The 21,154-nt window shown below is 37.8% G+C and overlaps 1 protein-coding gene across 1 annotated transcript in view; it reads right to left on the reverse strand.

Moving 5' to 3' along the window:
* Window positions 1–19,210, reverse strand: part of GARNL3 (GTPase activating Rap/RanGAP domain like 3) — a 31,599-nt gene extending 12,389 nt beyond the window's left edge. Inside the window, exons 1-16 of the mRNA XM_066333039.1 lie at window positions 18,944–19,210; window positions 16,687–16,756; window positions 15,394–15,468; window positions 13,910–14,009; window positions 13,359–13,477; window positions 12,668–12,732; window positions 10,825–10,888; window positions 10,557–10,583; window positions 10,081–10,156; window positions 9,404–9,502; window positions 8,762–8,865; window positions 7,463–7,571; window positions 6,083–6,128; window positions 3,557–3,663; window positions 2,622–2,743; window positions 1,865–1,969 (exon numbers count right to left, since the gene is read on the reverse strand). Of these exons, the coding sequence (XP_066189136.1) occupies window positions 1,865–1,969; window positions 2,622–2,743; window positions 3,557–3,663; window positions 6,083–6,128; window positions 7,463–7,571; window positions 8,762–8,865; window positions 9,404–9,502; window positions 10,081–10,156; window positions 10,557–10,583; window positions 10,825–10,888; window positions 12,668–12,732; window positions 13,359–13,477; window positions 13,910–14,009; window positions 15,394–15,468; window positions 16,687–16,756; window positions 18,944–18,999 (1,344 nt within the window). The 5' untranslated portion in view covers window positions 19,000–19,210. The remainder of the gene's footprint in view (window positions 1–1,864; window positions 1,970–2,621; window positions 2,744–3,556; window positions 3,664–6,082; window positions 6,129–7,462; window positions 7,572–8,761; window positions 8,866–9,403; window positions 9,503–10,080; window positions 10,157–10,556; window positions 10,584–10,824; window positions 10,889–12,667; window positions 12,733–13,358; window positions 13,478–13,909; window positions 14,010–15,393; window positions 15,469–16,686; window positions 16,757–18,943) is intronic.
* Between the last annotated feature and the right edge of the window lie 1,944 nt (window positions 19,211–21,154).

Genomic DNA, 21,154 nt, shown 5'->3' on the forward strand with positions numbered 1-21,154 from the left:
CCTAAACCAATTTTACTGCCCTAGAGTCTACCTACCATCAAGCACAGCTCTCTGTAAAGTGGCAGTAAACACCTGCATGCATCACTTCCACATTTGCATTAAAGCACGGCTATCAGCTTACAGGGATGCACAAAATACTTTGTTGTATGAACATCTTAATTCCATCTCACCAGTCAGAAGAGATGACCTTCACAATAAATAAATAATTTAAATATACTGCTGAATCAGTCATCAGCGAATTTTGTCGACCATCTAAAAAGTCAACTGGTTAAAACTAAAGGGGAAAGATGTTCCTAGTTTGGCAAGAATGACTGAGTTACCTGGAAGGTATCTTGAAATATGGTCAAGCCTACAGTTTGTAACTTAGAGGAAAGATCTTTTAGGGAAGGGAAATAGTTAAATGTTAAAAGAACCTCCAAGTAAAACACTAACAGGTATCTGCACATTTATAATCCACATAATAGGTTTCCGTTTGATGAAGACCATATTGAGAATTGAGGCCTTGTTTAAGAAACGGGTCTCAACTAGATTTGTTACATGAGCGTCTTATCAGCATTTAATCTGGGGGAGGTGGAAGGGGCATAAGCCTACAGGTTTCCATACTTTCAACAGCCATGCTTTTCTTGTTTTTCTTTACTTCTGTAAAGTAAACATAGGAATAAATCATTGGTTACTTCTGTCTCAATATTACGCATTCAGCTTTCTTTTTTTCCCCAATGCCTATCTAAAGTGACTAGTTATTTCAAGGCGTCTGGGGAAAGACCAGGAAGAGCACAGAGGAGGAGGTTTTGGAGCTCTGCCAATGCAAGCTTCAACAGCCCTGAGATTATTTTCAACCAGCTCTCAACTGCCTAGCTCCATTCTCTACCTTCAACCACATCTAGAACTTCTCAGACTCATCTAATCTTTAACTGGCCAAGATTAAAAAAAAAAAAAAAAAAAAAAAAAAAAAAAAAAAAAAAAAAGGAGGCGAGAGGAGAATTGGGTTTTGTTGGTAGGGTGGGTTTTTGGGGTTTTTTTTGGTTGGTTGATTTGGTTTGGTTGGTTGGGAGGAATTTTTTTGGTGGGTAGGGGTTTGGCATTTTGTTTGCTTGGGGTTGTTCGTTTGATTTTTTTCTTTTAGCTTTGTTTTGGCTCTGTTAACTCCTGCTGAGTTAAATCAGCTCAGAAAAGAAGTATTCTTAAAATAAGCTGCAGACCCATGAGACCAGTCTGGATTAAGAAGAACCAAATGAGAAAGGACAGGGGAACTGATAAGCATAGGCACTGTTAGCTTTTTTTTTGCTGCCATGAACTGTCAGATCAAAGCAGACTAATCTAAATCATTGGGAGGTTGCCCTTTTCACAGAATTGAAATGTTAGTAAGTCCATAGAAGACTGCAGTCAGTATTTGGTATGTTCAAAGATATGTGGCAAACTGTGATTTTACAGAAAGATTGTCAAAATTTCTTCCTGACTAAAGAAGCCTAAGTATTTTCTAAGAAATTCAACCATAAAAAAACATACGGAGGAAATCCATGAAAGATTGTTTTTCCAAATAGGAGTCTTCTGCTTGGAGAAAGCATCTGCTGCAAGAAGCAGGGAAAGACCTTCCAGGTTTGATCCTAAGGTACAATTTTTACAACCTTCATTTAAGTCATGTACAGTATAAATATTTGTACATGTATACCTCAGGCATTACAGATAAATATTTCTATTCATATTGTATTTTAAAGTAACTTACAATAATGCAATACTACGAAACCATTTCTGATCACAGAAAACTGCATTAAATACCAATATAACTGTAAGCTAATCAAAGTCTAACAAAAGGAGTGACACAGTCTTTGCAAACATAGCTGCATACCTTCTTAACTGATCCTACCTGACCGAGCCGAACAAACTCTGCTTGTCGAGCTTCCTCTTTTTTCCGTGTTGATTTTGGGGACTCTGGTAACACATCACTGAAGGATCTTCTATTACGCATGTTCTAAAACAGAAGATGTTTCTTTCTAATTGCATAGCTTCTCAGAGAATAGAAAGTGCAATTCTTTCAATCCTTGAGTGCTTTACCTTACAGCTTGCTATAGTTTACCACTGTCATGTTCTGTACAATCACACCACATGAATACGTGACATGAATATGTGAAAAAGAAAATCTTAAGCAGATATATATCGATAAAAGAAATAAACATTGGTAGAAAAAATAGCACCTTGTTAGTTTTAGAAGTACTGAACTTTTTTTTAGCTGGTTAAGAGTCTTCATCACCTCAAACAAAGTTACATCATAGCTACTCAGGGGTAACAATCATCCAAATTGACACATAACGGAACAAATGCAGATTTTATGGTGATGAGACTAATGCCTGTATTTACAGTATCTAAGTTCCCTATTTTTTTGCAGCAGGTAAGCTTACACAAAGTATCACATGCTTCTCCTCACACCTGGCAAAGAGTCCTGTCCAGAAAGGACTGTCTGTCAGCTTTCATTTAACTGTAAAGGAAGTTGATCATTGATATTTAGCTTAGTCATATCCAATTCAGCGCTCATTAGAATTACAGTCCTTTAAAGTAACAGAACATTCAAGCTACTAGCTAGAACAGGACAGCATATGTGAGGGATGCAGAAACTTCTAACTTACGTTTCCCTTGTGTAGGTCAGGCATCATGTCTTGGTATAAAGAGCGGATCAGCATGTCTAGAGTGCGTTGACGTTTCTGAGAAAATGTTGGTGTTTCCAAGGTGGCCTTTTCACCATTTATTACTAAAAGATTATGGAAAAAAGACATATTACATAAATGGACTTCAACAATCTCCACTGACTCTAGTTTGCCTCTGTACCAAAATACCTGCTCTGCCCTTTAATAATTTAGAAATGCCTCCTTTTTGTCTTTTTTAAACTGAATAACTCTCCCTTAAGTTAAAGGAGAAGAATTAGTAATAGAAGAATTCCACAAGGCATCAGAATAAATACCTAACTAGTAAAAAAACTGAAGACAAACTGCAGGTGAATTTAAGTACTAAGCAATTTAAATAGGCAAAATGAGCTATCAAGCTCCTGTCAGGTCTAATTGTAATCAACGATCAATTCTCAAGGATTTCTTTCTTGCTGATTTAGAAGGGCAAATACGGGTCAACGAAAGCTGGAACTGAATGACTACAGAATTAAGAAGTGCTGCATAGGTGTCCTTCAGTACCTTTAAGAATACATTCAGAAATGCTGCTGTTTTCCGAGCTACTAAATTAACGCCTTCTATTACTAAATAATAAACAGCATCGTAAGTTCTTTCAGATCTCCCAAGCCCTTTACAAAAATGCAAAGCTAAATATGGCTGCACAAATTGCAAATGCAAAGGTCAACCTCCATCTAGTAGCCTGAGCAGAAATTTATTTTGTTAATCTGACTGTAACAGTTTGATGGAACTGACATCCCACCTCTGCTACAAATTTGAAAAGAATAATTTTATACAAATCAGCAAAAAAAACAAGAAAACGTGTACACGTTTTAAGCATCATAAATTTCAATTTGTCAGCACAATTATTAAGAGTGTTTCTAGCAAAAGAAAAACTGACTTACATTTCACCAACACAAAATCCCTGAATTCCTGGTGATTCGTAAACACGGGTGGAGATGGAAGGGGAGGCCCAAAGAGAGGAACGCTTTCTTCTGAAAATATTTTCAGCCTATTGAAAGTACAAATCTTTATCTGCAATGAAAGTCACATTCAAACCCTACCTTTTTTACAGACACTATTCCAAACCAAAGAAAAAAAAAGGCATCTTTTAAATGGGTATGTCCTACATTAGAATTTCAAAGGGTCTAACAAAAAAAGGATCACTTGGAATTACTTAACAGAGCAAAATTATGCTTCTTTTACACAAACTAATTGGGACACAGAATTAGAACTTAACTTTGCAGTTCATGCAGCAATAGTTTTAGTGGAACTAGCAAGATACAGTCCTGTTAAAAAAAGCTGTAAAAGAACAGGTCCTCACCTACAAAATATGTTCTCCTTACAGATTTCCACTTCACCTGTGTATTCACCACATGCATGAAATATTTGATTCTTTCAAAGTAACAATGGTTTATGATATATGAATCTGTAGCTTGGGACCAGCAAATTCATTTTCATTTAGGAAGGTGGAGTCAGAATAACGTCCATGATAGCTGGACCTGCTGAGCACTTTTGACCATAAGGAATCCAGCACAGCAATAATGAACAGCAGATACAAAACCCATGCCTATTTGTTCATCAGGGCATAGCTTCTTTAAGATAAGTAATCATTCTTGGCTATTTCCACTGGTAGTTTGCTGGAGAAAGTCTTCCAAGTGGCATGTGCAGATGACACAGGTCACAGCAAGTTAAGTGATTCTAATTAGATTCAACCCTGACATTTTACAAACCAATCAAAATTTGCATTCTCAAAAAACCAGCAGTGACTGACTGATACTGAGTCTAATGCATCTCGATGCTTTCATAAAGTTTTTTTTCCTGAAAGCTTAGAAATTGCATACAACATGAAATGCAGTACTAGATTTGTATGAATATTGGTCATCCTAATATTTGTTTCACATATTTGAGACACAGTTTCATAGATGCCCCACATCTACTATTACATCCAGGTAAAAAAGCAATCATTTATAACTACAAAAGATGTGAAATGCTCCTTGAGTAGATCAGAATGAATTATGACAGGGAAAGCCGTAATAAAACTGACTAAAAACCAGACGTATTGAGTGACGTGAAATATAGAGGCATTCTAAGCAGAAATTCAGTGTCAGAGCTCACAGCTGCATTGTATTTGAAACAAAGAAAATCTGCCTCAAAAGCCTAGCACATCCCCTGTATCTTGTGACTGAAATTTTGGCTACTTGGAAGACTGTCTTCACACACACACAACAGTAAGAGAAGGAACAAAATGTATTCAGGCCTACGATGAAAGAACAGAAGGAAACATAATTGGGCCAAGCTGAAATATAATGTTCTAAGGTTGTCATATAGAAAAAACCCTATGCGATATGTACTATGGCAAGATGCGTCAAGACTGGCAGAATGAAGCAGCTAAGATAAAATGGACTGATCTGTAAAAGCAGCCAGTTACTTAATTCAGGAGAGAGAAATTTATCTTAGTAACAGCAACTCATATCCTTCCCCACATAAACAGCAATATAAAAAGCATTTTACCATGGCTAACCCATCTAATATTAGTTTACAGTAAGGACAACAACCACTTCTTAAAGGTTAATGAGGAATGTATGTCCAGATTTCTGTCCCAAAGCAAGAAAAAGAAAGAAGTGACTGCATTTTCACTGCACACTGGAATCATGAACATGTTTTGTGCTTCTCACAAACCTGAGAATGCTGAAAAGCAGAAGCTATGAGGACAATCAACTTAAACAAATTTGCAAGAGGAAGCTTACGTGACCTTGAAGCAAAATAAAACTATACCTTTGCTTAACTGCATTACAGACATTTTCCAAAAGAAACCTTAGCTATAAATAGGAGGCAGGGGGAAAAAAAACCCACATACACAAACTGAAGTATCATTCTTCTTCTCTGGAGTTAGATTTAATGGCACACTGGAGAAATACAATGATATGTAAAATTCCGGTAGTTTTTCAGTACATGACATTCAACTACAGTAGTGCTCTCTTAAAATCCCTCAAAATGAACAAGTTTGCTCAGCTACAGCCAAACTGTGATTTGTAGTCCATGGCTATCACAACATCACATGCGTTAATTAACTTTCATCATCCACATAGTTTACTGTCATTGATATCACTAGGTCTGAAAGTTCCAAGTGTATCTTTAATGATTTTTTATATTTCACCTGAAAAACCAGTTTTGGGTTTCCCCCTTAGCTTATGCCTGTCCCAGAATTTAATTTTTCTGACAGTCAGAGACATGCTGCTTGTAGCCAGTCTAGTGACTATGCAGATCCATAGTGGTTATCAGTTTCTAAAGCTCATTTGGCTTCCAAGCAGACAGACAGGTGGACCTGTCTCTATGCCAGAAAGTCTTCCCATTGCCAAAACGTTCTCCCATTTTCTCTAAACCATCAGCAATTTATTGTGAAATTATTTGTTACAATCAGCACCTACCTGTAACTATCATTCTGCTTATTATATCTCACTAAAGCAAAAATATCTGATGTACTGTTAAGGAAGTTAAGGCAGTTCTAATACAGCTCACATGTATTTTAATAAACTTTTCTTTTTCCTGCAGTACACTGCAGATTTAATAAGGCTAACATATATTATTCAAAGTCATTGTAAATATATAAACTATTATAGACCATACAGATTTTACTGTTCATAAAGGTCCTATAGAAAAATTTTATTGTTTTAAAAATTAAGCTACTATGACAGACACAGCAGAAAACATACTATAGAAGTTTATTTTATTTGATATATTTGTGATTAAAAATTCTTTTATTTAGTTGATAAAACAGTATTGATACTGAACTTTGTTTATACCAAAGCTTTCACTGAAAAAAAGATTCCGACAAAATAATTTAGCCAACAGAAACATAAGAAAATTGAGAGAATAATTTAAAGTGCAAGTTATACTAAGGCTGATCCTCTAGTGAAGAATTACACTGTGGTAAACAACTCTTCTTAGTATTCAGGTTCCTCTGATATGTAAAGATTTTTATTATTTTTTAAATTTTTATTCATTTTTCATTCACCCCTAGCAAATGAATTCTAAGAACATTTAGTCTGCCTGAGAACTACGTGCAGAATTTTTAAGCTTTGTGATAAATTTTTAAAACTCAGCAACGGACTATAGATAGAAATTAGAGTTTTCTTCTTTTCATCCATTTCTCCTCATTCCATTCCATCTAGTCTAACAAATGTCAGGTTGAACTCTACAGATTACTACTGTTGTGACCCCCTAATTCCAAGGGATTGGCCGCTGGTTTTTGGAATCATAGTCTTCAAAATGATTTCAACCAGAAGTCTGAAAAACACAGGTTGCTAAAAGACTGGAGAATATATGGTTAATGGTCTGAAAAATTTGACAAATACTGATCTAAAATACATAAATACAAACAATAGACAGCATCTAAAAACTGAAATGCAGTATTGAGTAAAATGCCAAAATTTAATGCCAAAAATAATTTACATAACTAAGAGAAATATATTTGTGAAAAAATATATTTGTGAACTTATATTTTTTGAAAAGGTATAAAATTATATTTGTGAAATGATACAAATAAGTGTTTTCAATAAAACCATCATTTAAAACTCACATATTTGCTTTTAGCTTATCTTCTAAGGGATTTAACAAAGACTATTTGATGCTGCAGACTTGGAAACTCCTAGTCAGGCAGCTGAAGGTGAAGAATGCAAGAATGCAACTGCCCTTGTAAAATAATTTTCACTTTCATAAACAGCATGCAGGGAGGGGTTAGGGCAGAATTAAAAGTATTACTGATCTTAAAAAAAGAATAAAATTGAAAATGTCAGGAAAAAAGATACGTGTGAAATGAGAGCGAATCATGGATGGCTTGAATGCTGGAGAAGACTCTTCACCTTCCTGAAATATGATAGTGACAATGTCATTTCCAATATGTCGCTTCCTTTCTACCTGGAAAAAAAAAAAGGAAAAGAAGAAAGGAAAAAAAGAAAGAAAAGGCAGAAAAAAAGAGATTGACACAGTGACTTACAAGACATAAGTAAGTATCTTAGCAATTCTGTGACAGAATAGTAAAACAATATTCCTAAACTGCAAACAGAAGAGTTACAGTCAGCCTGACTGAGGGCAGTATAAAATCATTACCTAACTATAAGCAAGTAAACTTAGCAACAACATGGTGCACACGACAAGGCAGGTTCTAGAAGAACAGATATTGCATATGTTTAGAAGAGCACTCCTAGTTTTCATAACTATCATTCACAAACCAGGTATGGAACCTCAAGCATTCCAAAAGAGCCAATCTACTGCATGAAATAAAAGGACAAAAAACTCTGGTGTTGAGTTACTCTTAAAAAACAAAAAAATTCCTGATTGGCCACCATTTTCTTCCATGATTTTGTCATCAGTCCAAGCAAAAAGCATGAGAAAACTGACACAGAAACAGAAAAAGTACATTTTAATTATATCATCTAACTATATTACTGTAAGAATGCATAATAAATAGTAAACCAAGTAATTTGTAAGTAATTTAGGTAAATCATTATGAATGCACAATGTATAGTAAAAACATACATCTATAAAGTTTTTTTCCTCATCATAAATACAAAAAAAAGGCTTGAGCAATGAATGACAGCATATTTGAACAAGAACCCGCCTCGTTTATCCATGAGAGCGTGATGGCACTTCCTTACATTTACCAACATTACCATGCTCACAAGAGGAATTTCTTTCAAGCTACACTAATTGCTACTCACGCAGGAGATATGTGTTACACATGTTAATATTCCTACAATTCACACACAAGGCTAATTTCCAGTTCTCCTAAAATCTTTGAAGTAATAATTACAGCAGTGAAGCTCTTCAAGTCATCTGAACACCATACTTTCTCAACCACTTGTCAGTGAAGCAATTTAGATGATCTTCACAAGTATCTTTTGTACCTTAATGGAAATGATAGGATGCATTATTTCTTATAAACATCATGAAATCTTCAGCATTAGGTAGAATATTGAAGAAAAAAGCACAAAAGTCTCAAAGTTTACATTTCTAAAATATTAACAGACAAGAAATCCTTTATTTCTTATGAAGTTTTGTGATTTAACAAATAAATAGGGAAATAAAAAAGAAAGAGAACCATGTACCTGCTGTTTGTTCTCTCTAGAATACGGTAGCATGGTTGAAACATGGAACATAATTTCATGCCCTTGAAAAACTGTGTAGATGGAACAGGTTCCTGTTGTATCATCTGCAAGGGAAGACAGTATTTTAAGGAGAATGTCCTCCATGTTTTCTGAAGATCAAAAGATATTTCAAGTCCTTCTACAAAATCTTCTTTACTTATCCTTTTCTGCCTGATCCATTTTAGAAAATGTCCACACTGCATGTTTTGTGTGAGTCCAAACCCAAGTTTGCAACTAATCTGCATATTCACACTTAAAACCTACAACATCTTTCACCTACCCTCCTGAAATCACAGGTCTTGAAGTCACAATGTCCTACTATCATGAAGCAAGTAACATGTCAGGTTATTGTTCACCTCATTCCAACTTAAAATGAAACCGTTCACCTTGACAATATACGTCATAACTGCATTCCATACCAGTGACTTAAGCTGACCTGACTCTTTCCTGGTGAAGCAGAGCATTTAGTACACATACCAGGAAGTGCATTTTGGGATTGTTTAATAACTACAATATATATACAATATGCGCAGTATGCAATAAGAAGAAACATTCAGAATGCAGCTCCACACCCCCCCTTTATTGCTTCAGGTGAGTTCTTACTTTTAGTGTCCAGTCCTCCTCTGTAGCCTGACCAGCCCTTCAAAGTAATTGTGTCACCCAAGAGATGCAAAAATCTTTGAAAGCTTTCACTTCCAGTTTCTACATGTGGGAGGGAGAAATGTTACCAAAAAAGCACACACGTGGTAATAGGACATGTCTTTAAAATAACCAAAATAAGGAAATGGGTCCTGCTTCCAGGACACAAGTTCCAGCTGAATTAGTTTCCTTCCATGTCTTCCAAGCCTACTGCCTTTCTGGAAACAGCATCCCAATCTTGCAGAATAGGCATCATCATGTGACATTAAACAATGACCTCTTTTGCTAACAACAATGCTGCTCCAGTGCATAGGAGAATGCGACCGTGCCATAAAAAAGTGAAAGAACTACAGGCAGTGAGTTAATGAGCCGCCTCCTTCACTGCTTTTTTATAAAAGTTATGTCACACAGGCCAGACGAAAGATTTCACTGTCTTTCAACCTGTAATAGTAGGCTTCCTACAGCAACATCTTAGAGAATTAGAAGCCCCTATGCTACAATTTTTCACCCAACACATGAAACCCAGCAAAAGGCTGCTGATATAACAATTACCTCCCACCCTGCTTTCAGGTGTAGGCACTACCTTCTTTTTATTATTATTCAGATTAATAACACCATTAAGGAGAAGATGAAAAACTCACCATTACTGAACATTTCATCATCTGTAAGCTGACCATCCTTAGCATAAAGGACTCCAAATTTAAAATTCACAGATCCCTGAGAAATATAACCAAATATTATATGATAAACACACAATCAAGCAGAAGATCTAAAAATTTGTCTCCCGTAAGGACTTTTATAGATGTATATTTGTATACAGCCCACACATCAGAACATACACTTTATACCACCTCCCCTATACCATCTCCTAGTACATAATAACTTACCTTTACACTTTTATAGTACAGCATAAAATTGTTAATCTAAGTTGGTGATCTAGTATTATGAGATATTAAGTTGATGCTTAAAGTTATTTTTGATATCATGTCCTAAAAACATTGATTTTTTTTTTATTGTAATCAACAACTGATAGCAAAGTCATCATAAGCACGTCCAAATACAAAGCCGTATTCACTTGACAGGTCTGTGAGTTAGAAGTGGTTAAGTTTATACTTACCTCTTGCTCTTCAAGAACCAATAAATCCTGTAAATAAAATCAGTATCTTTAGCACACTTGTATTAAAGGTTCTACAAGGATGTGTTTATAAGTTTTGATTTGAAATGGCTAAAGTTCAATGGATAAAGACAGTTTAAGTAGTATTATGTATAATCATCATTATTAGCTGCTACTGGAAGAAACAAACTAGTAATATTTATACTTAATTACTTGTATTTCCAGAAAAATAATAAAGAAAAAGAACCAAACAAAAATAGTCACTTCCTACCTTTTGTATCTCAGGATGAAAAATTTCTCTTGGGCTCTTCTCAAATTTATCAAGACACATAGCACTGAAATGCAAATGAAATAGTGCTTTATAGGGCAAGTACACATTTCAATGCCAACCGATTGCACTTACAACGGGTTACAAAATTAACTGTTCGAAGAGCCTCTGCTAAATGGAAGGTTTCTTTCCATGGAAAGAAATGCCACTTCTTTCCCAAAATACTAACTTCCGACACTTCCGAAACGTCTTTTGTATTTTAGATTAAAATTAATTTTAATCTAAAATTTAATTTTAGATTAAATTAGTAAAACCCTGTGTGCAGATCAGATTTAAATTTATTTACTTATAAAGCACAGAGCTTTACTACATCACCCTTCACTGTGGCTTTAAACATAATTGTTGTAAGCATTTTAGGAGGGCTCAATAACCAATTCTATTTTTGAGTTCTCTTTCTTCTTAAATAATTCAAGGCAAGTCAAATGAAAAATGAGAAGTTCACCATCAAATTCACACACCCATGATTCACAGACAGAACAGAAAAGGTATTCACATAAAAAAAACAAGATCAACTGCCTCAATAAACAGAAATATCTAATCCATAGCATTTTTTTCTTAACTCATACTTCTGCACTTACTATTGTTTTTATGTCCCTTCCTCCCACCCACCCCCAAGCATTATAGAACTGCGCAGTATGTCACAGTGCAAAATGCAATCTGCCTGGGGCACAGCAAACTAACACAGAGGTGAAATCCTTTCACTGTTGCTTTTGTTAGATGACAGTGCAGAGATGATTTTCTTTAGCTCTTTTTGAAAGGTACTAAAGCATTCCAAAGAATGTAGAAAAAGGACACTTATTAATGCAACCAAAATTCTTCGAGACAGTCAATACCTAGATTCACACCAGGTGTGAACAGGTTGTAATGTCAAAGGACTATCAATCTGACCTGAGGGATGGCTCAAGGACTGTAAAAGCAAAACAAATAGTCAGGGATGAGTTTTTAGTCCAAGATGAAGCAGGCAAAAGGAGACGGCATTTATGCAACTGACTGTATGTGGCACAAACCCTGGGAGAATCAAGGTCTGAAAAAAGCCTACCATCTTCCTCTGTAGAATACTGGAGCATCACAGGATGAAACACATCAGGATGTTTTGGCCACAGAGTTACAACCCTAAGCTAACAGATGACAGCTTCTCCACCCTGAGATGCCTGACAAAATACACACTTGCGGGTGGAGCAGAGAGAGAGGCAGAGTTGGAAAGGGATATTAGGAAGAGTGACTTCAGTGACTGGTGGGCAGACATGGAAAATTAAGTACTTAGGCAGGCCGAGAATGCAGTACAGACCATTAGGAACACTATGCGAGCCAAAACAGTAAGAGTTCAAAGATGGCACTTAGCTCAACTTGACGAAGAAGATGAAAGGTATCTCAAGGGTTTTCAACTCACCATCCTGACACTCCAAAAAGGAGCCCCAGCCCAGGAAATCAGATTTAAGAAGCGAGGCTCGAAGGCTGATAGCCTCTCAGGCAGAGTCTGGGATCGCTCATAAATCTTGTGCAGTAGCAGGAACATCCAGATCTGTTAGTAGTGACTTCACACCAAAACGCATGGTCTGCTTCCAGAATTCTCCTTTCAAATAAGCACTGGCAGTATTAACCAGTGGCCCGTCTTCAATCAAACAAGAGACATTTGTTCCTACTCTATACAGATTACAGGTTTTTAAAACCTGCAAAATCACTCAATTACCTGGTACACATTACTTGTTTATTTAAAGACACTTTTAATGGATTCCTAGGTATACAGGCAAATATCTAAACTGGTAACTTATTTGCAAATACATACCTTAATATAGATTTCACTGATAATGTTTTTGTGGGACTGTAAGGGAGACATATTTTCTGAGTACCCTGTAAACAAGAAAAGCTGGGATATATTACAGGATATACCAACTTTTTCTGCATATTCAAATAGGAATAATAATTTTTTTTTTTAAAAAAAGGAAGAAAACCAAGGTAATTTTGCTTAGCTATATTTACTGCTGGTTTAGAGGAAAAAAAAGTCATGGGTGTTGCAAAGAAAAAAAAAGCAAACCATGTATGCCTAAAGTAGAGTTTTAAATCAACTGTTTAGATAAAAGACTCTCATGGAACATTAAGTTGAAAAAAAGTGAAAATCAGACTTGCATATTTTCTTACCATTGAACAAGAGAATTCTAAAAGCATTATAGAGTCATTGCCTAAACTGATCATAAGACGTAATCAAGAACAATTTAGGCATCATTTCTTAAAAAAAGCAGTTGTTCAAACAATTAGAAAATATCTGACATTACAGATTTCTGTCAAAAAGTTTAGTATAATGTTATCTGCAAATTTATTTTAGTTTTATCTACTATGGTAGAATTATATGTTCCTATTATATAAAATGAAAATGCATAATAAGTACTTGAATTCTGGAGAAAGAGGAAAAAGCATATGATAAACAGATCCAAAATAAACAAACAAGTCAGAACAGCAGTCAAATATTTGTTTCTTACTGTCTTTCTCCAAAGTATTGAATGGTACTGAGGAACGCGCTGATTGTTTTGGTCAGACAGTACAACAGACAGAAAGAAAGGGTTCTTCTCTGCATCTGTACCTATATAATTCTGATGAACTGTTGGGAGAAAAACAAGCAGCTCTATCAATCATAAGGAAGACACACCCACCCGCTCACATGCAGAATCAGAATGATGCCTGTAAATATATGCATCGATACATAAAAAGGGTATAATTGTTGGCATAAATAAATATGTATTTATATACAGATGTGTAAGAAAACCACCCCAAGAGATAAGTAGAGCTTTCAAAGCCAAGAAGAATTTCAAAACATCTCTTTTTGGTAGCAGGCGTTTCACTTCTCATAGACACGCATCTCGTTTTCAGGTTAAAAACACATGAAACAAGGACTTGTTTCATGTATATGACAGAAAATGTTTTAATACTAAATTAACACCATATCTTTTTCCATGTCGAAATAATAACAATTCAAAACTACAGTACATTTTCATTAGTCCAAATTCCAATCCATCCACAAAAGAATAATTACCTTTCCCTAAAAAGTACTTGAAGTACCATCTTGTATGATACTCTGGGTTTTCCAAATGCACATCCGTTCTGTGCCATGTACCCGGAGCGTAATCTGTATTCTGAAATAGAATTGGGAGACTGGTATGTTAAATGCCAAGTGAAAAAAAGAGGACAAAATATAGGCAAAAGCAAATAAAGACTGGTTGATTCACCTGAATTTTTAGCTGTACGCTGCTTTTTAAAAAGCAAGGATTTTTCTGAAGACGGTGTGTAGCCAAAAACAAAAAAAATCTCCCTCTCATTTACCCTTTTTTGTAATTTCTCTCTAAGCAGATAGTCTTAGTGCAGTCTTGTCCTAGTGTACCACTCCTACGGGTAATGTCTTAAAATGTCAGACATTAAAAAATGACATTAAAATGTCATTTTAAAATGTTGAAGACAAATGTTTTTTGTTGAATGTTTCAATGTTGAAGACAAATATTTTTAAAACTTAAATAAATTAATGCCTTCAAGTTTAATTTTCTCAATTCTTCCCAAATTAATCCTCAAAGTCTCCTTGCTTAACCAAAGCATGCTTTGGAAGTTCTTTGGTACTGTTTCTCATAAATTAAGGTAAATTCCCAAGCATCCCTCAAGTCCTTCCCCACTACGAATGAACACGCGAAGAAAAAGCCATTCTCCATATTCCATATTCCATACTCATTCTTCATTCACCATGTGGCCATTCATCACACACTCAACAAATCTTCCTGCGATACGAGCAAACTGACTTTTAAACTGCATGAAACTGAGCTAAAAAGACAGAGGACCAAACATGATCCCCCAAAGAATCAACACAGAATAGTTAGATTGCTTTCAACTCTGCAGCCCATGTTGATGCAAGCAGATGATCAGTAACAGTTTGCTCATTATTAGTTCAATATGCACTTTACCAAGATATTACAAATATTTCTAGAATACGATGTCTTCTTTCTTCCAATAGTAAGATGGTATTGACAGATGAAAGTTTTGCAAAGTATCATCAAACATGAAGGTAAGTGGAAACCTAAGTGTCAATGGAGTAGTTGCAAGGACACACTGCAAGTTTAGTGGGAAGAAAGATGAAGGGAATGAGTCTCTAAGGCTCCGCTCAATTTCTTTTTCTCTTATCTGAAGATAAGCACAGCTGCCAAAAGACATCTGTGGGTCAAAAAAATGAAGCTAAACCTCATCACGCCAAGCAGCAAACTTTCAAGCACAGAGGTCACCTTGAAAATCATAGTACCAACAGGACAGTATATTTATAGAGTGATGAACTAGAGACTGGGAAATGTCATTCAGAGGTATTTTTCTCCTCTCCTAACACGACTGAGTGAGCAAAAATGTTGCCAAAACGAAACAAAATGCCAGAATTATCAAAGTCCTCTTCCTTAGTAAATGACTGCAAATGGATCTTCCATAGGTGAAAAATAGCTGAAGCTGAATAATTTTTTCACCTTTCTATGAGTATTTTTGAGCACTTACCTCACCAGATGAGCCATTTTCCACACGGAACCGTCCAGCTCTTTGAATGGCTCCATCAGCATCACTAGATATAAGCTACAAGAGAGTTTAACATAAAGATTCTACTTCCAAAAATAGCCATATGATCAGCAATCCAAGCTTACAACCATTTCTTTTTGTTCCAGGCATCATGATTCCCCACAGAGAAGGGATCAGTCCAGCTGCTAGCAGTATGACTAAAGATTTTGAATGACCCAGTAAGAACTCTCACGAGGCATGAATGTGATGCTACTGTGGAAAACAATGAAGCAAGACAAGTTAAGTATTATTCATTTAGAAATTTGAAAGGACAACAAGAGCCTTTATACATCTGTACTCCAAAAGCAACACTTTCATAAAGAATTTTTTATGAAAAACAACCAAGAAACAAGATTATTCATGTGAATTTAACATGAATTTGTAATTTATATAACTTTTTATTTTCCAGCAAAAGACTTTAAGTACCAGGAACAAAAGAGCCTCTTACCAGAAAACAGTTTACTAGCCTTTTTGGATTAAAACATCACATCTTTTATACGGAATGTGTGGAAAGGAAAGAAAGATACCTGGTGTTCCCACAATGCAACTTCCAGAAACTAGGCCACCAATTTACATACACATTTGTAAATGTATTACCCAAGAACTTTAAAATTACAACTATAGCCAGTAGAAAACTTGTGATTTCTTCCCACAGTAACACAGCTAGAGCTCATTTTCTTAACTCCTCCCCACTTCAGCTACCCTACAGCAAATTTATGTAATTTCATTATGACCTGGTAATCATAATGCCACTGTTTTAACTGCTGACATATTTTCACAGCGGAGAACAAATTTGTATATGAGAAAAATGAAGTGCCAACTTAACCTCTGAATTTCAAGAAAATGCAGAATAACTGACAGATTCTAGGGAACCGTTTTCGAAATCCTAATTCTGACTAGTTCATTCAATTTTAAGTCCTCTCCCACTTTTACAAGTGATGTACATATAAAACTACATACACACATATGTGCACACGTGAGCATAAATACAGTATTTATATAACAATTCCTTTCCTGTTGCAATGAGATATGAATTAATAAGGTAGTAAAAAGATGTCCTATCATGGGTCTGATGTATATCTATTCAGAAGCTGCTTTATCTTAGCTTATAACTTTCAAGTCCAGCTGAGAAAGAGTATTTTCCAAACTAGATCAAATTTTTTTACTTGGAAATGAAAAGGATTAGAGTTCTGCATTATAAGCTGATAAACTGAACAACAAGCTATGTATACGTACAAGCTCCACAGATCCGTAATGCTTTCTGCTAAACTCTCCGCGTCTGCAACCCAGATCTTCAGAGACAGAGCTGGAATAGAAATGCTTCATCAGTGTACACAAGTCAACTAGCCTTACATTCCCTGCAATGCTATACCTTGCCATTAAAAAAATATCATTTCTGCTGAACAAGGTTTACAGCATATAAACTCATTGCTGCAGGAAACACTTCTTACAGCATGCACAATTTCTAGCACCCACTGCAGTCGGCTTTCACATTACTCCCAAAGGAAACGTCCACATCCTGACTGGAAGCAAAAGCTATGGTTGAATTAAGTACTTGGGCACAATGCAGTCAGAGTTCCAAAGCGGGTGGTGGCTCATAACCATGTTCAAAATGTAAACTTAATGCTTCAAAGAGGATAACTGCACTATACAACACAGTAAGACCATATTAGTAGGTTGCTACTGATATTTTTCTGTCTTTTTTCAGCCTACACACAACGAGAAACAAAACCAGTACTTTAACAGCATAAGGAAACAACAGCATTTCAGAGGTTTTCCCTCCACCACCTTAACAAAGATAGCAAACGAAAGTAATCCTAGAACACAAAGTTCAAAATCCTCCTGCACTAACAACCACATACCATTGTATCGCATTATGCACCACCTCTTCACAAGCTACATTCCAATAATTCAAAGACATAGACTGTCATGCCACGATCCACACCCTTTGGTATCAAATGCATTTTTCTGACAGCACTCTCAACAACTAAAAGAACAGGAATACATCTGAGCTAATGATTAAAACAAGACTGCTTTACTATCAATATTCTCATTCGTGTCCCAACCCAAACTACCTAAAACATACCTAACCTTCAAAAACGCTAGCAGTCCTTTTAAAAATCAGAATTACACCCAAGAGCTAATCTCTACTTCTTCTCAACCTAACTACTTTATGTCACACATCACCCGCTTCTAATCTTGTAATTAAAGCAGAATCCCACGCCAACATAAATGCTACAGAGACAACCTCATAAAAATTAGGCATCTTAGCTTCAATTTAGGCACAGGTAAGATTCACATTATCACGCTCTCTGCATAAGCACATACACTCCCTAACAAGTTCCTGCCTGCATACCTCTTCGGCTCTCCACTCTCGGTTACCACCAAGATTTGTACTCAACTCTCTGACATACAACATCTTCTAATTTAAAAAATACACTGTGACTAAAATCAGTTGTTCATATTAATTTTCTTTATTGAATTACTTCATTTTCTTCCTCAGTCTTGATCTATGTAAGAAAAACGACTGCTCCAGCTATGACAATTTTAGAGTAGTTTTCATCCTATTAAGATGAACTGCCAGCACTGAAGAGGTTAGCCCATTGGTGCCTCAGATTAGCTGGACTCAATAATTTAAAATTTACTTACATTGTAAAGTATTTAAATACAGATGCACCTTTATTCACATGCATATACCTAACCAGCTTACATGCATCTGTATAGCATCTACACAGTATACCCCACGTACCTTTCCCATTTGTCTGAAAAGACAGGTGCAGTATAAATGAACAGTAATGAGAAGAGAGGACTAGCTTCCTCCCGTTTCAACAGAAGCTTCTACAAAACAGTGCTAAAAGCTGAACAACAAAGCACAGTTAAACACATCTGGGTAAGCTAAACGTAGACGATTTTAGGATCCTAGTGTCGAATCACAAGTTCTGTCTTTCAGAAGTTCGACACTGGAAAGCACTTTACTTGGGGGTCGGGAGGGTAGTGGCAGGAGGGGGTGAGTTTGCAGATTGCACTTGTGTGATCAGAAAGATATAGCCTGCATGCCCCCTGGGCTTGCCATTATCTTTATCACCTATATGTTTACTTGTCAGTATCGGTCAATCTGTTTTCATTTAAGAAAGAGTCACGACCACTAACGCAGTCACCAATCGTGCAATTCCAGTGATATCATCCAGCGCTATCTGCTTGCACGAGCGCAACGCTGATTACGCTGCGAAACCGACTCTGAAGAGGCTTGTCCGACTCCGCCCACACCACCTGCAGCAGCCCGAGGGGGACGGCTGCAGGTCGGGGGCTCCTGCTGCTCCACCAGCCCGAGGGCCCAGCCGCTCCACACCGCGGGAGCGGCCAGCGCCGCTCGCCCGGGCGGCCCCTCCAGCCCCCCGTCCGCGGAAGCAACGCACCGCCTCACTCTCCGCCATCGCCGGTCGGCAGCGCGCCACGCCCCTCCCCACCCGAGCTTAGCTCCCGCCTCCGGTACCGCTGAGTGAGGCCGAGGAATCGGGTGGACGCCCCTTCCGCGCTGCTCAGCTCCATGTGGGCGGCCAGACGGAGGCTTCGCCCCTCCAGCGTCGCTCCCGCGGCTCCGTCCCGCGCGGGAGAGGCGCCGGGAACTCCCCGCGCACATCCCGCTACCCCGGCGCAGGGTCCCGCGCGTCCGCCCCGGCCCGCCAACCACTCATACGCCGCGTCGGCAGACGCGTCAGCCGCTGCGCCTCCGGCAGGGCTCGCCGGGAGTTGTAGTCTCGAGCCGCGAGCCACTGGTCTGTCCTCCGCTGTCGGGAGCTGCAGTCCCGCGAGGGGAGTGAACGGATCCTTCGCCCCTGTGTGGGGAGGGATCTTGGCCAGCACCGGCCCTCCCGAATGCCGGCTTTGTAAACGTCAAGGTAAAACGTCGTTTCAGGCATCTGCTGAGAGTTTTCCATGGAAAGTACTTCTATTGCACACCAGTATGCCTGCAAGTAGCAGAAACTAGTCAGTTCCAAGACAGCCAAGAGGACGGGTCAGATTTGGTGTTGAATGCCGCTCTCAAGTCTAGATGCCACATAACAATGATTTCCATTAACACTACATGACTGAAAGTGAGCTTGCATGGTGACTCGCCTGCCAGATGAAAAGCAAAGGACTACAAGACACATCTGCACAGCATTGTACTTAATACTGAGAAAAGCCAGTCATCCGACTTTGTCACAGGTCTAGTATTATAATAAAAATTTTACTTAGAAGTATGAAAATAGAAGTGCCACAATAGCATTGTCTGAAGTGTAGTCAGCATGCCATTTCATACCAATTCAATGGAGAATTTACACGGAATTGTGTAAGCTTGACTTTCAGCTGTATTGACCAAGCGAGTGAGCCGCACGGCAGCGGCGGGAGGGCTGGAGATGTGGCGGTTGGGTCTGTGAGCGCAGATTCCAATCGCGGCACAGCCGCATCCTCCAGCCTCACGGTGATCTCCGCGCAGCAGGATCATAGGGAGGGGATGAGACACCCGGCACTGGCTGGAGCGCCGGAACAGAGGAGGAACGAGGCAGAGAAGAGCCTGAGCAGGAGACGAGGCACAATCCTCGGATACACTATCGCTTTGCTGTGGAGCAGCCGCCAGCCTGCGAGACAGGAGCTGGGAAGGGACTTCAGCCTTTGGGGGGAGGCTGCCTTCTCTTTATTCTTTTAGCAGATGCTCCTTTTGGAGGAGAGATGTACCTATGTAAATGGCATTTTCAATGCAGCATGCTGCCGTCCGGGCTGATTCTTTTCGTGCCTTCTTTGTGGGTGAATAAAAAGGGAGGGAGTTGGGATCTGTGGGGTGATGATGTAATTTCGGGCACCCCAATGTTATTGGTGTGAAGATGCAGTGGAGGACAAGGTGAATAGGGTGTGAGAGGGGTTAGGTGGGTCCTCCCAAAAAAAAGGCAGGTGTACAGCCCAAAAATGCTTGTGTCTGTGAAAAACAAAGAAACAAACAACAATTCCCTTCCCCCCAAAAAACCCCACAGCAACAAAACCAACCTGAAAAATGTTAGCTTTCATTATCTTTATATATATATATAAATTTTATATAAATATATATAATATTATATAAAATATTATTATATTTAGATATAATATATAATGTTTATATAAAATATAATATATATAAATTTTATTACTATTGATTTCAAAATAGAACCCCGTATCTATTGCATTATGTACAGGATCTTGGAGGAGAAGAAATTCTAGATATAGATATACAGGGTTTAAAAATGCAAATAAAACTTTTGTATATATAAATTACACAGTAAAGGGCTTGAAAATGGAAGAAGCTGTCTCTGTGAAGGCAATAGAAATAGCTCTGACTATTCAGCTTTTTTTCTGTCTCATTGAAACACAGTCTGAGATCTTGGCTGGGACTGTAATTGCTGCTGCCAGCTGGTGATAAGTACCGCTACTGCAGCCACCCAGTGAGGAAATGCCACACTCAAAAAGGCATTATATTTTGATTTAAATTAGAGACCCCTGGAAAAGCAAAGGTGAGGTGGGATTACCTGCAGCCCCAGGCTACTGTAGTGAAGGTGATAAGGAAGCAGACAGCAAACAACTTCCACTGCTTCTCACTCCAGGAAGGGAAACATCCCTGCAGTTTCATGCCCAGCATCTCTTCCAGGCCCCACAGGCAGACAAACAGGTACCCCAAGACTGATCTCCTTTGTAC

This window comes from Sylvia atricapilla, chromosome 19 (assembly GCF_009819655.1).
Source record: "Sylvia atricapilla isolate bSylAtr1 chromosome 19, bSylAtr1.pri, whole genome shotgun sequence".
NCBI classification, from domain to species: Eukaryota; Metazoa; Chordata; class Aves; order Passeriformes; family Sylviidae; genus Sylvia; species Sylvia atricapilla.